The 12,671-nt window shown below is 39.5% G+C and overlaps 1 protein-coding gene across 1 annotated transcript in view; it reads left to right on the top strand.

The window, feature by feature from the left end:
* Positions 1 to 12,671, top strand: part of LOC117882592 — a 353,010-nt gene that overhangs the window by 271,903 nt on the left and 68,436 nt on the right. The window contains 1 exon segment of the mRNA XM_034781083.1: positions 3,451 to 3,590. Within this exon segment, the coding sequence (XP_034636974.1) occupies positions 3,451 to 3,590 (140 nt within the window).

The following is a 12,671-nucleotide window of genomic DNA, read 5'->3' as shown; positions in this document are numbered from 1 at the left end:
AAAATGTACCGCTTGGCATCTGTTACTTTGATTTGAATGAGAGGTTGTTCACAGTGATATATCAGATTACATTTTTGGACTTGCTCCTGGTCCACCTATCATTGCAGCTTGTGCTTTGGATATTATTGATTTTCTTTTGGTCAGGCTGAAGGCTTTCCACATATTTCCTGATGATACCAGAGTGTCACTTCTGGATGGTGGTTTTCTTTGGAGAGCAAATAAACTACAAGAAGATACCCTGTAGGGAATGATTCTGGACTAGTCCTTGGGAGATGGACTAGATTATGGTTCTGAGCCCAGGAGTCATGACCCCCTTGCCCTTCCCCTACTGCTAAATGTGGGGCTGATCCCAGGATGGTCCCAGAATGGCAAAGGTTGAGAACCCATGGACTAGATAATCTAATAAGGCTTTCCCAGCTTTTATTTTTATGACTCTAGAATTATTTCCTTTGCGTTTCATCTGCTCTGCAAGGATTTTGAGTATGACATCATTTGTAACTTGGTCAGTGAGATCACCAAGAGTCCAGATGGTGTTCTCTCGTGATATCTTAATTTCATTTAGCTTTAGTACTGCAATACTAGTGAATCCATTGAGCTGAAATCTTCCATCAGGTATATTTTACCTGCGTTTTGTTTGTAGGCATAGTATTATTCCCTTTGTATTTTATAACGTAGAAAGACTCCTTCGAGTACACCTCTTTGTCATGTAAACTGTGTATGCTTTATTCTAACAGCAGTTGCTAACCAGAATACAAATGCCAATCAGCATTTTGTTCAGTTATTACCATTGTTATTGTCTCAGAAAAGCAGGAAGATGATATCCTCTGAGTTTACAAATCAGAAAACGTATACACAATATCTTATAAAAGCATAGAATAAGTGAGTGATTATCGGTCAACACCCAGTACTTGCGTCTCAAAATGTACTTGGTAAAAAGAGAGTTTCAGAAAATTGTAACTAACCTTGAGAAAACAGTACAAAAGGGTTCTATTCTTTAAAGAAGATGACCAGTTTTTCCTTGTGTTAAAATAACGTAAATGGCATTTATTCTCTTCTGATATCTAGTCTGTATCTCCACTGGCTTCAGACTCATGCTCAGGACTTTAGCACTTGTTTCATCCAATAGAAGGAGACTGGCTTTCAGGCGATGTGCCCTCACTTACGTGAAGTTGCAGGAGTAGAATTACATGCCCATGGTGGTAATAGATACTCTTTCAGTGGCAAGTGCTTATTTAGGCAATGAACAGTGCTATTAGATGCTTTACAAGTTCTACAGAAGATCCACCAGGACAGAGCTTGTGTCATACTGATTGTGCCCATCTGGCCAAGACAGTTCTGGTTTATGGATCTGCTGAAGCTCTCAGTTCACCTTCCTATGAACATCCCCACATTACCAGACCTTCTAACACAGCATAAGGCAGGTTCAAGCACCCCAGTCTGCAACTCAGGGCTTGATATTTGGATGGACATCAGAAATACAGCACTCATATTCTAAAAGGCTACAATCCAGCTTAACCAAAGCAGAAAAGGTTCTATAAGAAGCAGTTACTCAGCAAAATGGAAGTGTTTCTTTTCTTGGACTCACCAACGAAACTCGTCTCCAGAATCAGCTGGGATCCCTGCTATCTTAGAATCTTTACTTACCCTTAAGTCTTCAGGTCTTGCACTCAATTCTCTGTGAGTGCATATAGCAGTGATCAGTGCTTTCCATCCTCCGGTGGATAACTGTACCGTCTTCACTCACCCTGTCGCAACTAGATTTCTGAATGGGATTCTCAGGTCCTTTCCACCATTGGTGAAGTTCATACCTTAGTGTGACCTTAATTTTGTTTTATCATCGCTCACACCACACCCCTTGGAACCTCTAGCTACATACTCTATGGCCCATCTGTCCATGAGGGTGGCTTTTCTAGTACCCATAATGTCAGCCCAGAAGAATCAGCAAGCTGGGAGCGCTCATGGTAGAGCCATCATGTACTGCATTCTATAAAGAAAAGGTCTTGTTACGACCCCATACCAGCTTTGTTCCTAAAGTAGTTTCCAAGTTTCTTATGAGTCAGTTAATTCACTTACCGGTATTTTTTCCAAAACCACATGCCACAAATGAAGAGAGAGAGCTCCATTCTCTGAACATCCAAGGGGCTTTGCTGTATGTCTGCAAAGAACAAAGTATGGTAGAAAAACGTAAACTATTTTTTACCTTTGTTATCAGCTAGCTCAAATTCCCCCTCAGAAGCAGGCTGAGAGCTCATTCCACTAGAGAGCAAGCTGCTTCGGCTGCATCTCTGAGAGATGTTCCCCTTCTAGAGATATGTAGGGCAGTTACTTGGAGCTCTTTGAATACCTTCATGAGACATTATGCTCTGGTCCTGTCATCAGCTGCAGATATAGCAGTGGGAACAGCAGTACTACCAGCTATCACTTCTGCATCCTCATACCCACTCCCCATCTGACTACTGCTTGTTAATCTCCCACGAGTGAAATACACATAGACATCAACACTCAAAGAAGAAATGGAGGTTACTTACCTGTAACTGGAAGTTCTTTCAGGTGTATGGTCCCTATCTGTATTCTCTATCCCCTCTGCTGCAGATTATTTGAACTGTGATAAGAATGGGAACTGGAGAGGCGTTGGCCCACACCACCTGTTGTGCCCTTGGTTCAGATATAATGAGGAGAGCTATGGTGCATTTGTGGGCCAACAGACATTGCTTATAAAATATTCCAGACTCAGGCGCATGGTGGGCATGCGTATCCCATGTGTGGAATTCAGATGCGTATAAGCTGGTATCAATCAAGCTTTAGTGAAGGTGAAACAGCTCCGACCACCCAGGATTTCTACCTGAATCCAAACTTAAGTTTATATTCCCTTGACTTTCCTATTTTTTCTTCTGACTAACTCTGTTCATTGTTTGCCAAAATAGGAAGAGGCTGGTGGTTGAGTTCTTCACTCACCTGCACACAGGTTGAGATTTTGTGTGAAAATAGCTTTTGTTTTGCTCTTCACTTAGGCCCCAATCCTGCAAACACTGGTGCATGTGCTCAACTTAATGGGCATGTGAGTAGTCCTACAGATCTCAATGGGCGTATTCATGCATGTTCATAATGGTTTGCAGGATCAGGGCCATAGTGAGATAGAACTTGAAATGGGCATGAGTAGTGAACTGTCCTCTTGCAGCACTGGTAGTTCCTTTACGTTGGGTTTTAGCCATTTTTGTGTGGCTGCATGTGACAGTTTGCATTATTAGTGCCTTTGCCGTTCCTGGTCTCTGTATAAACTGACAACTTTGATTTCTAGTGACATCAATCGCCACCTCTCAGTCATGCTAACAGAACAGATTTTAAAATAATTTACTTAAAAATCCAAGATTAATGATCTTTTTCATCTGCTGTCATTCATGTCTCTCTGCTCAGCAGTGTTGTTAAGCAGTTCATTTCTTGTTATTGCAGTGATCACTGATGGGGCGCTGGATAAGACAGCTCTTGCAGATGATGTGGGAAGCGAGGAGGATCTGTATGAGGACTTTCGGAGTTCCAATCACCGCTATGGCCATCCTGGAGGAGGAGGAGAACAACTTGCCATCAATGAGGTATTGCAACTGTAGGTCTGTGAAGAAGCAGAAAGGAGGCTGCTTTTGGTTTTTGGTAGTGAGGCATCACCATTGCAATAGGGTCCTGGATAAATGGGTACAGCTCAGTATTCACTTGGTGCGGTCACCATTTTAATTGCATTATCATCCCAAACTCACGTTGGGGTTTTCCATAGAGCTGCTGGCTCCAGCATCGAAGGAATGCTGATGTGATATAAAATGAAACTGCAGCTCCCTACACTGTAGGTAACTTGAGAAGAGAGGAACTCCTAACTGATGTGTTTTTAGGGAGAAAGGGAATATACAGACATGAGTGAGCAGCACAGGCTGGAATACTTTCAGGGGTGGTGTGATCTGAAGTCTGGTAAGCATTTTTACTTAGTGGAGCTAGAATGATGATTTTGAAGCCCTTGGAAGGATTATTCTGAACACGTGTTCAAACCTTTCACCTTGAATGCAAGCTTATGTCCAAACAAGTAGCACATTGGTGAATGGGAATGGTTTTGGCAAACGGTTCTTGTAATGCTGACATCAATTTAATTGCTTGTCTCAAATTAGAACGTGTTCCATAGTCTAACTTGTGTGGTGAGTATTAGTCAACACACAGGATCTGTCTGTCTGCAAAAGTACAGTGCCATTGTCTAGTGCATTAAAATAGGAATCCTGCTATGCAGTATTACACAATATATAGAATGCTCTTTCCTTTGGGTGAATTAATAAACATTTCATTGGAAGAGCTGAGGACATGCTCCCTATGAACTATAATACGGACTGTTGTACTGAGTGTGCTGTATGCTCTATCTTTTTGTGACCTGCACAAGATGGAGGGGCACCGATAAAAGATATATTATGCTTTCTTAGGGGTCAGCTATGGCTGAAATGGTGGTGGCTACACCTTATGCCTGTGTCAGAGGCAGCCATAAAGCTTCTAGGAGCTGTATGAGGTAAAGACTTAGAAACAAACCGTTTAAAAACAGTATACCATATACTCCTTCCAGTACCAGTCTCCCACTCTATTGGGAAAGTGAAAGCCTTAGAGCTGCTCTAATTTCCACTCTGCTTCCCACAACCCCTGGGCATGATAGGGAGCAGAGAATAATTGGAATACAGCATGCTTCAGCTACACTGCTACAATGGGGATGGGAGCAGGCCCATCATAGGGTCTCCGTCATAGTTCTATACCGGTGAGGAGGCTCCTAATGAAAGCAGCTTATGAGGGGCTGTTTCCACCCACTTTACAGCCTCTTCATGCCACCACAACAGCATAGAACTAAGAATTCATCCCATTACTGTTTTTCCCCTTATTATCAGCAAGTAAACATAAAGAAACTAGAAGAACACCAACGCATCTAATGCTGTGATACAGATGGGAAAACTGGTAGGATAAAACAAGATTTGCCACAAAACTATTCTCTTGCTCAGTTTCCTAAGTGTTACATCCACTTCACTTTGTAATGAAAGGGAATTGGAAGTGACATGGTACATATGACAGCACTAGGAATGCATTTGCCCACATTTAGCTGGTACCTGAGGTGTGTTTGGCCAGTAGCCTCTGATATGTTTAGCAGCACGGGAAATGTATTCCACAGCATGTACTGGATACATTTCGAGCTATAGAAGGTGTTTACTGCATTTCCTGATTTTTCAAGTGCTTGAGTGTGCAACCTAAACATTCTTTTAACATAGTTTTTTGTATGTAACTTCCTAGTTCTTGGGGAGGGGGGAGGTTAAAGAAAAAGGATACAATATAATATTGTAGGAATTACAGATATCCTTAAAGAAATCTTTATACCGTGTGATAAATTCTGAAAAATATTTTGTTTCACTTGGAAATGGTTCTGTTTCTATATCAGATATTCTCTGTATTTAATTTTCCTCATTCTTTTTACTGAGAACAAGAGCTTTTTTTTTTAAGAGTTCATTGTCTTTGTTAACTGCTTATCCATCATGTAACTTTGATTTGTCCAGAGCAGTTGTAACATGCGAAGTTCTTGTAGCATATCTGGATCTGTTGGCATTTCAGATCCAGAGACTTATCAGGTCAACCAGTCAACATTGATTATTTGTTTATTGGCCTGTGCCCTGTAAGCTTGTGTATTACAACTTGTTTTGTTGGCCCAATAACAGGTAGCACATTATTTACCTTGTCCACTGGTTCGGATGGATAATGATTCCATCATTTAGCATCAATTAGCATTAGCGAAGTGCCTCTCCGCATGATGGCCTTCTGGAATGGCACAGTATGGTAGAATACTAATTTCTAATGCAGGGATTTTAAATGGATAAATATCGTAAAATATAGAATGGACATTTCTAACATAAGCCTTCCCAATTCCCAGCCATCTTGATGAACTTCAGTGGTGCGTCAAAGCTCATAGCCTCTATAAAATAAAAATATTTCTAGGCAGGATCTTCTCTGAAGGTTTTCAGTAATAGCCTTGGGGGAACTGCAAGTGAAGAAGCTAAAATATAATCATTTAATAAACTTTTCCAAGTTGTCTTTTCCCTGCTTTATTGAATCTCCATTGGTATTTCATTGGTCTAGAGGAAGGAAACCATGCCAATTTCCTTGCAGATATCCTCATTCTTAGCTATCTTTAAATAAACAGAGAAAGATTTAAATGTATTTTTAAACATTTGGCAGACCCAACATTCCTTATTTTTAACTTCAGTTTTTATCAGTTTGGGATCAGTAGACAATGGTTGTGGAATGACAATGAAGCCTCTCATGGAAGAAGAATGACTTATTGACAAAGGGGTTTGAGGGATAGAAGAAAAGGGGGAAGGCTTACAGAGCCCACCTAGGAAGAACTGCTCAAGGATGTGTAGAAGCCAAGAAAGAAACCAATCAAAAAGTAATAATAGAGGATGGGCTGGAATTATATGAACCAATTCTTAAGAAAAGAAAAGGGGGAAAATATCTTTCTTGGAGGCCCTGTCAAAGCTTTTTCATGAGCAGAGAGAATGTATTTAAAAGAGATTTTTGGTTGAGATTATATTTTTGTTTGGTTTAGTTTGGGGAGTTCCAGGCAACAGATCCACACACATCCGAAGTATGATCAGCTGAAAAATATGACCGGGGAAGCTGTATTACTAATGCTGTGTAGTTTTTCAGTCCTCCCATATGGAAACATAATATATTGGACACATGTAGCTATAAATTACGTGAAATGTGAGGCATATCCATTTAATTTAAGCACTGTAAAATTATCTAGAACCTTGACTGGTTTAGGCACAAAATCTACTTACTCACCCGTACCATGACAATAGTGAAGAAAACAATAATACTTTATTTGCTCATCAAATAAAATTAATCAAACTGGGCAAATAGACTTAGGCATGACTGATTTAGAACATATCAGATCTTAGACAAAGGGTTCAATCCTACTCTCTGCTGTGGGGAGCATGTTTCTGCATAAATTGGAAAATTCGCTGTTGTACCTGAGCATATCTTTGTTGTTTACTAGATGATTTTTCCAAGATCAACAGCATTGATAGGTTGGGTATAGAGGAAGGAATCAAGCCTCTGGAAATTATTTTTTAATGCAATGACTAAACTGGTCATTTTTTTCTATTTATTTATGTCAGTGCACTTAATACATTTGTATGACATCCTGGTCCCATTAAAGTCAATGATAAATCCAATACGTATTACATAACAGTCAAACTGGGGAGAGGTATCTAGTCGGGTCTTGCAGGGAATCTATCCTACATCCAGTACTATTCAATATTTTTATTAATGACTTGGGTAATAGAGTAGACTATGCTTGTAAAAAAATGCATACCACACCAAGCCGGGAGGGGTTGCTAGCACTTTGGAGGACAGCATTAGAATTCAAAACTACCTTGACAAATTGGAGAATTGGTCTGAAATCAACAAGATTTAATTCAATATAGACATATGCAAAGTGCTTCAGTTAAGAAGAAAAATATCAACTGCACAATTACAAAATGGGGAATAACTGGCTAGGCAGCAGTAATGCTAAACAAGGGTTATAGTTTATATTATAGTAACAGAAGTGTCATGTGTAAGAAATGGAAGGTAATTGTCCAGCGCTACTCAGCATTGGTGAGGTCTCAGTTGGAGCATTGTGTCCAGTTCTGGGCGTCACACTTTAAGAAAGATGTGGACAAATTGGAAAGAGTCCACAGGAGAGCAACAAAGATGGAGGGGGGGAAAGGTTTTGGAAACCTGCCCTATGAGGAAAGGTCTAGTCTTGTGCAAAGAAGACTGAGGGTGGACCTTCAAATATTTAAGGGCCATTACAAAGAGGATGGTGATCAATTGTTCTGCATGTCCACTGAAGGTAGGATAGTAGGCTTAATCTGAAGCAGAAACTTCCTAAGTGCAAGCGTAGTTAAATTTTGGAATAGGCTTCCAAGGGACACTGTGGAATCCCAGTCACTGGAGGTGTTTAAGAACAGGTTAGACAGACACCTATCAGGGGTGGTCGAGGTATAATTGGTCCTGCCTCAGCACTAGGGGATGGTCTAGATGACCTCTTCAGGTCCATTCCAGCCCTACATTTCTATCATTCTGTGATCATGCCATATAGTTTAGATCAGTGATTCTCAACCAGGGGTCCGTGGCCCATTGTGGGGCCACAAACTCTTTCTGAGGGTCTGCCAAGCAGAGCCACTTGGACCCCTGAGCGCTGGCACCCAGCAGCTGAAGCTTGGAGTCCCGAGTCCCAGCACCCCACAGAGCTGAAGCTCTGAGCCCAGGTGCCCCAAGCCCTAGCAGAAGCCACCCTGCAGGGCAGAAGCCTGGAGCCCCCCAAACCATGGGGCTCCAAGCACTGCCCAGTGCTGTGGGGCAGAAGCCCCCCCCCACTCGCAGCTGAAGCCCAAAGGTCTCCCTTGGGCCATGGAGTTTTTATAGCATGTTGGGGGGGCCTCCAAAAGAAAAAGGTTGAGAACCCCTAGTTTAAATCACCAGTTTTGCAATATTTTGCATTTGTTCTATTTGTTGTTTCATTGGCTTCAGTTAAGAAACACATTGATCAATACACCCAGAAATATATATATAATGCTTCTATTTAACAAAATAGCTAATGCATAGTAAAGAGATTTCTTTCATGGTATGGGGTATGAATTATGTGCCTCACTCTATAAAAGAAGTAAATACTAGGGCTGTCATGCGATTAAAAAAATGAATTGCGATTAATCGTATTTTTAAGCGATAATAGAATATCATTTATTTAAATATTTTTCAATGTTTTCTACATTTTCAAATATATTGATTTCAGTTACAACACAAATACAAAATGTACAGTGCTCACTTTATATTTATTTTTGATTACAAGTATTTGCACTGTAAAAAAACAAAAATATAGTATTTTTCAATTCACCTAATACAAGTACTGTAGTGCAATCTTTTTATCATTAAAGTTGAACTTACAAATGTAGAATTATGTACAGAAAATAGATGCATTCAAAAATAAAACAATGTAAAACTTTAGAGCTTATTTCTTGTTCAGCCAATCACTCAGACAAACAAGTTTGTTTACATTTGCAAGAGATAATGCTGACCATTTCTTGTTTCCAAAGTCACCTGAAAATGAGACCAGGCATTCTCATGGCTCTGTTGTAGCCGGCGTCACAAGATATTTACGTACCAGATGTGCTAAAGATTCATACGTCCCATCATGCTTCAACCACCATTCCAGCAGACATACGTCCATGCTGATGACGGGTTCTGATTGATAACAATCCAAAGCAGTGAGGACCGACACATATTCATTTTCATTATCTGAGTTATATGCCACCAGCAGAAAGTTGATTTTCTTTTTTGGTGGTTCAGGTTCTGTAGTTTCCTCATCGGAGTGTTTCTCTTTCAAGACTTTTGAAAGCATGCTCCATACCTCATCCTTCTCAGATTTTGGAAGGCACTTCAGATTCTTAAACCTTGGGTCAAGTGCTGTAGCTATCTTTCGAAATCTTAAATTGGTACCTTCTTTGCGTTTTGTCAAATCTATAGTGAAAATGTTCTTAAAACGAACAACATGTGCTGGGTCATCATCAGAGACTGCTATAACATAAAATATATGGTAGAATGTGGGTAAAACAGAGCAGGGGACATAAAATTCTCCCCCAAGAAGTTCAGTCACAAATTTAATTAACACATTATTCTTTTAATGAGCCTCATCAGCATGCAAGCATGTCCTCTGGAATGGTGGCTGAAGCATGAAGGGGCATATGAATGTTTAGCATATCAGGCAAGTAAATACCTTGCAATGCTGGCTATAAAAGTGCCATGCAAATGCCTGTTCTCACTTTCTGTTGACATTGTAAATAAGAAGAGGGCAGCATTATCTCCTGTAAATGTAAACAAACTTGTTTGTCTTAGCGATTGGCTGAACAAGGAGTAGGACTGAATGGACTTGTAGACTCTGAAGTTTGACATTGTTTTGTTTTTGAGTGCAGTTATGTAACAAAAACAGTCTACATTTTTAAGTTGCACTTTCATGACACAGAGATTGCACTACAGTACTTGTATGAGGTGAACTGAAAAATACTATTTTTTGTTTACCTTTGACAGTGCAAATATTTGTAATCAAGGATAAGATACACTTTGATTTCAATTACAACACAGAATACAATATATATAAAAATGTAGAAAAACATCCAAAATATTTAATAAATTTGAATTGGTATTCTATTGTTTAACAATGCTATTAATCGTGATTACTTTTTTTAATCGTGATTAATTTTTTTAGTTAATCACATGAGTTCACTGCGCTTAATTGACAGCCCTAGTAAATACAGTAATGGAAGCTGTAATTTGATTCTAAAACTTAGTTTTTATAATTGCATCTTTAGTCATTCCATGGGATTCAGCAGTGTAACACCATACCAAAACAGGTTAAGTTACCATCAGATAATTCAGGTAAATTTCAATATTGCAGAAGACTACATAAACAGTAACTAATGTACAGAGTATAGTCCATAGCATTTAATAATACATCTAGAATCCTTAAGATATTTTGTTTATTATACATTTGTCATATACTTCATGAGCGAACAATTTGGAAAAAAAAAAAAAAAAAAAGTCTTTAAAACATACCATTCTCCATGTAACATTTTGCCTCGGAAGGATATAATCAATCTCAAGGATACAAAATAATTTGGGAAAGAAATTGTCAGACCAGACTTCCAGCCACAACATACATAATTAGTTAGATCAATCTTTTGGAAGTGATACACTGTGTTCATGCATATAGTCTAGGAGAGATGATTTATTGCCTCTTTTATGTCTTCATGTGAGTATATTGTTCTCTCAACTGATAGCCAGACTCTAAAGCAAATGTAGCCGGATAACAAATGCTCTCCCTCCCTCCTTCTGCTGGCTCAAGTTCCTGTTTGCAGATCCCACATGTTACTGTGGCCAAGATTTGAACAGAGACAACTATGGTTTGACAGCAGCAATCATTTATTTATTAGACATCAATGGTGCTCAACGCTGTAAAGGACAAGAAATAGACAGTTTCTTCCTTGAGGACCCTGTAGTCTAAGGTCAGATCCAGTAAAGATGTGAGCATATAAGTAACTTTACACATGTGAGCAGTCCCATTGAAATCACTGGGACTACTCATATGCTTAAAGTTAAGCACGTGCATACACGTTTGCAGCATCATTTTCTAAAACTCTTTGCATTTTCAGATTTGTGTGTGTGTGAGAGAGAGATTCTTAAATGTGCAAACTTTGAATATTTCATCAGAGATATTTTTACATTTTATTTAAAAAAGTTTCAGTATATGCAAATACTTCATGGCATATACTGTGGGCCAGATGCTTAGCTGTACTCATTACATGTCCAGAGCATCTGATTAGGGAGGTAGGACAGGTTTCCCAGGGAGCTGTCAAGACAGCTTTCTGCACTCTCAGTCCTGGGGCAGCAAAAGGTGGTTCCGGGATGCTCTAAGTTACACTGTTTGGAGGAATCCCACAGGGACTTCTCTACTAGCTGAGGATCAGACAGAACACTGTGTGCTATGGTCCTGCCTGGTTCTGCTCCTCATTTTGCCCCATCCTCTACAACAAGAGATGAGGAGTTGGTGATGTATGGCAGACTATGCCTGCTTTATGCGAAGTGAGGATTATCCTAGGCTCTTTAGGGCAGGGAAATCCTCGTCAACCTTTCTAGGGCAGGCTTATGATTTCTTTGCACCCTTCCAGTCATGCAAAAGACCACGTGTCTTGCCCTGTATGTATATACATACATATGTGTATGTATGTATATGAGATTTCTGTATAAAAATACACACAAATTGACATTAATTCCAATCACTGTTTTCATTTTAATGATATAGAAAGTTTTGAATCAAGCTTCACCCCAGGCTTTTCCTCATTAGCATCTTCATTCTCTCAGATTCATTCCTAACAAAACAAAACAAAACAAAACAGCAACTCCTAACTCTGGTTCTTGGTGGCAGGGGAAGACTAAAGAGAGAGAGTACTGTCATTTTTAATTCAGAGCATGTGCTGAGATATTTCAGTGATGAAGGAGTCCATCTAAGTACAGTATCTAGATAAAGAATTAGTGATTCATGATGATATTCTCTGAGCTGGCCAGTTGCCTCTAATGTAAACTAAACTTAAAGGACAGAATGGGCAGTTTCTCTGCTTTTTCCCCACAGACCTTAAAATGGCTAAAGATTAGATGTCTGTCTGTGTCTGGAAAACAAACATAAAAAAGTCACTCAAAAGAAACACCCAAGATAGAGCAGTGTCTTTTGAAATGTTTATGCTAATCTCATGTGAGCTATTAAATTGTAAAGACTATAGCAGCTTTGTTAGGCTTGACAATGACAATGCAAGTACTAGGGGATACTGTTAATAACTTCTGTTCTTTGCTAGTATTAAATACATTCCTAGTTTCGGGAGATGGGAGAAGAGATGAGCACCCTATCACAGAATACTTCTTCCCTTTGGGGAAAAATATCCAAACAGATTTTTAATTCCAAAAGCTTTTTGTGCCAAAACACCTAGCAGTCTGTCTGTACATTACCCAGCATTTCTATAGGTTTTAAAAACTGATCACTCAGTCATATGGGACTCCTCCCAAAATTTAATCTAACC

This window comes from Trachemys scripta, chromosome 9, assembly GCF_013100865.1.
Source record: "Trachemys scripta elegans isolate TJP31775 chromosome 9, CAS_Tse_1.0, whole genome shotgun sequence".
Classification (NCBI taxonomy): Eukaryota; Metazoa; Chordata; order Testudines; family Emydidae; genus Trachemys; species Trachemys scripta.
This window is presented reverse-complemented; position numbering and strand designations above follow the sequence as displayed.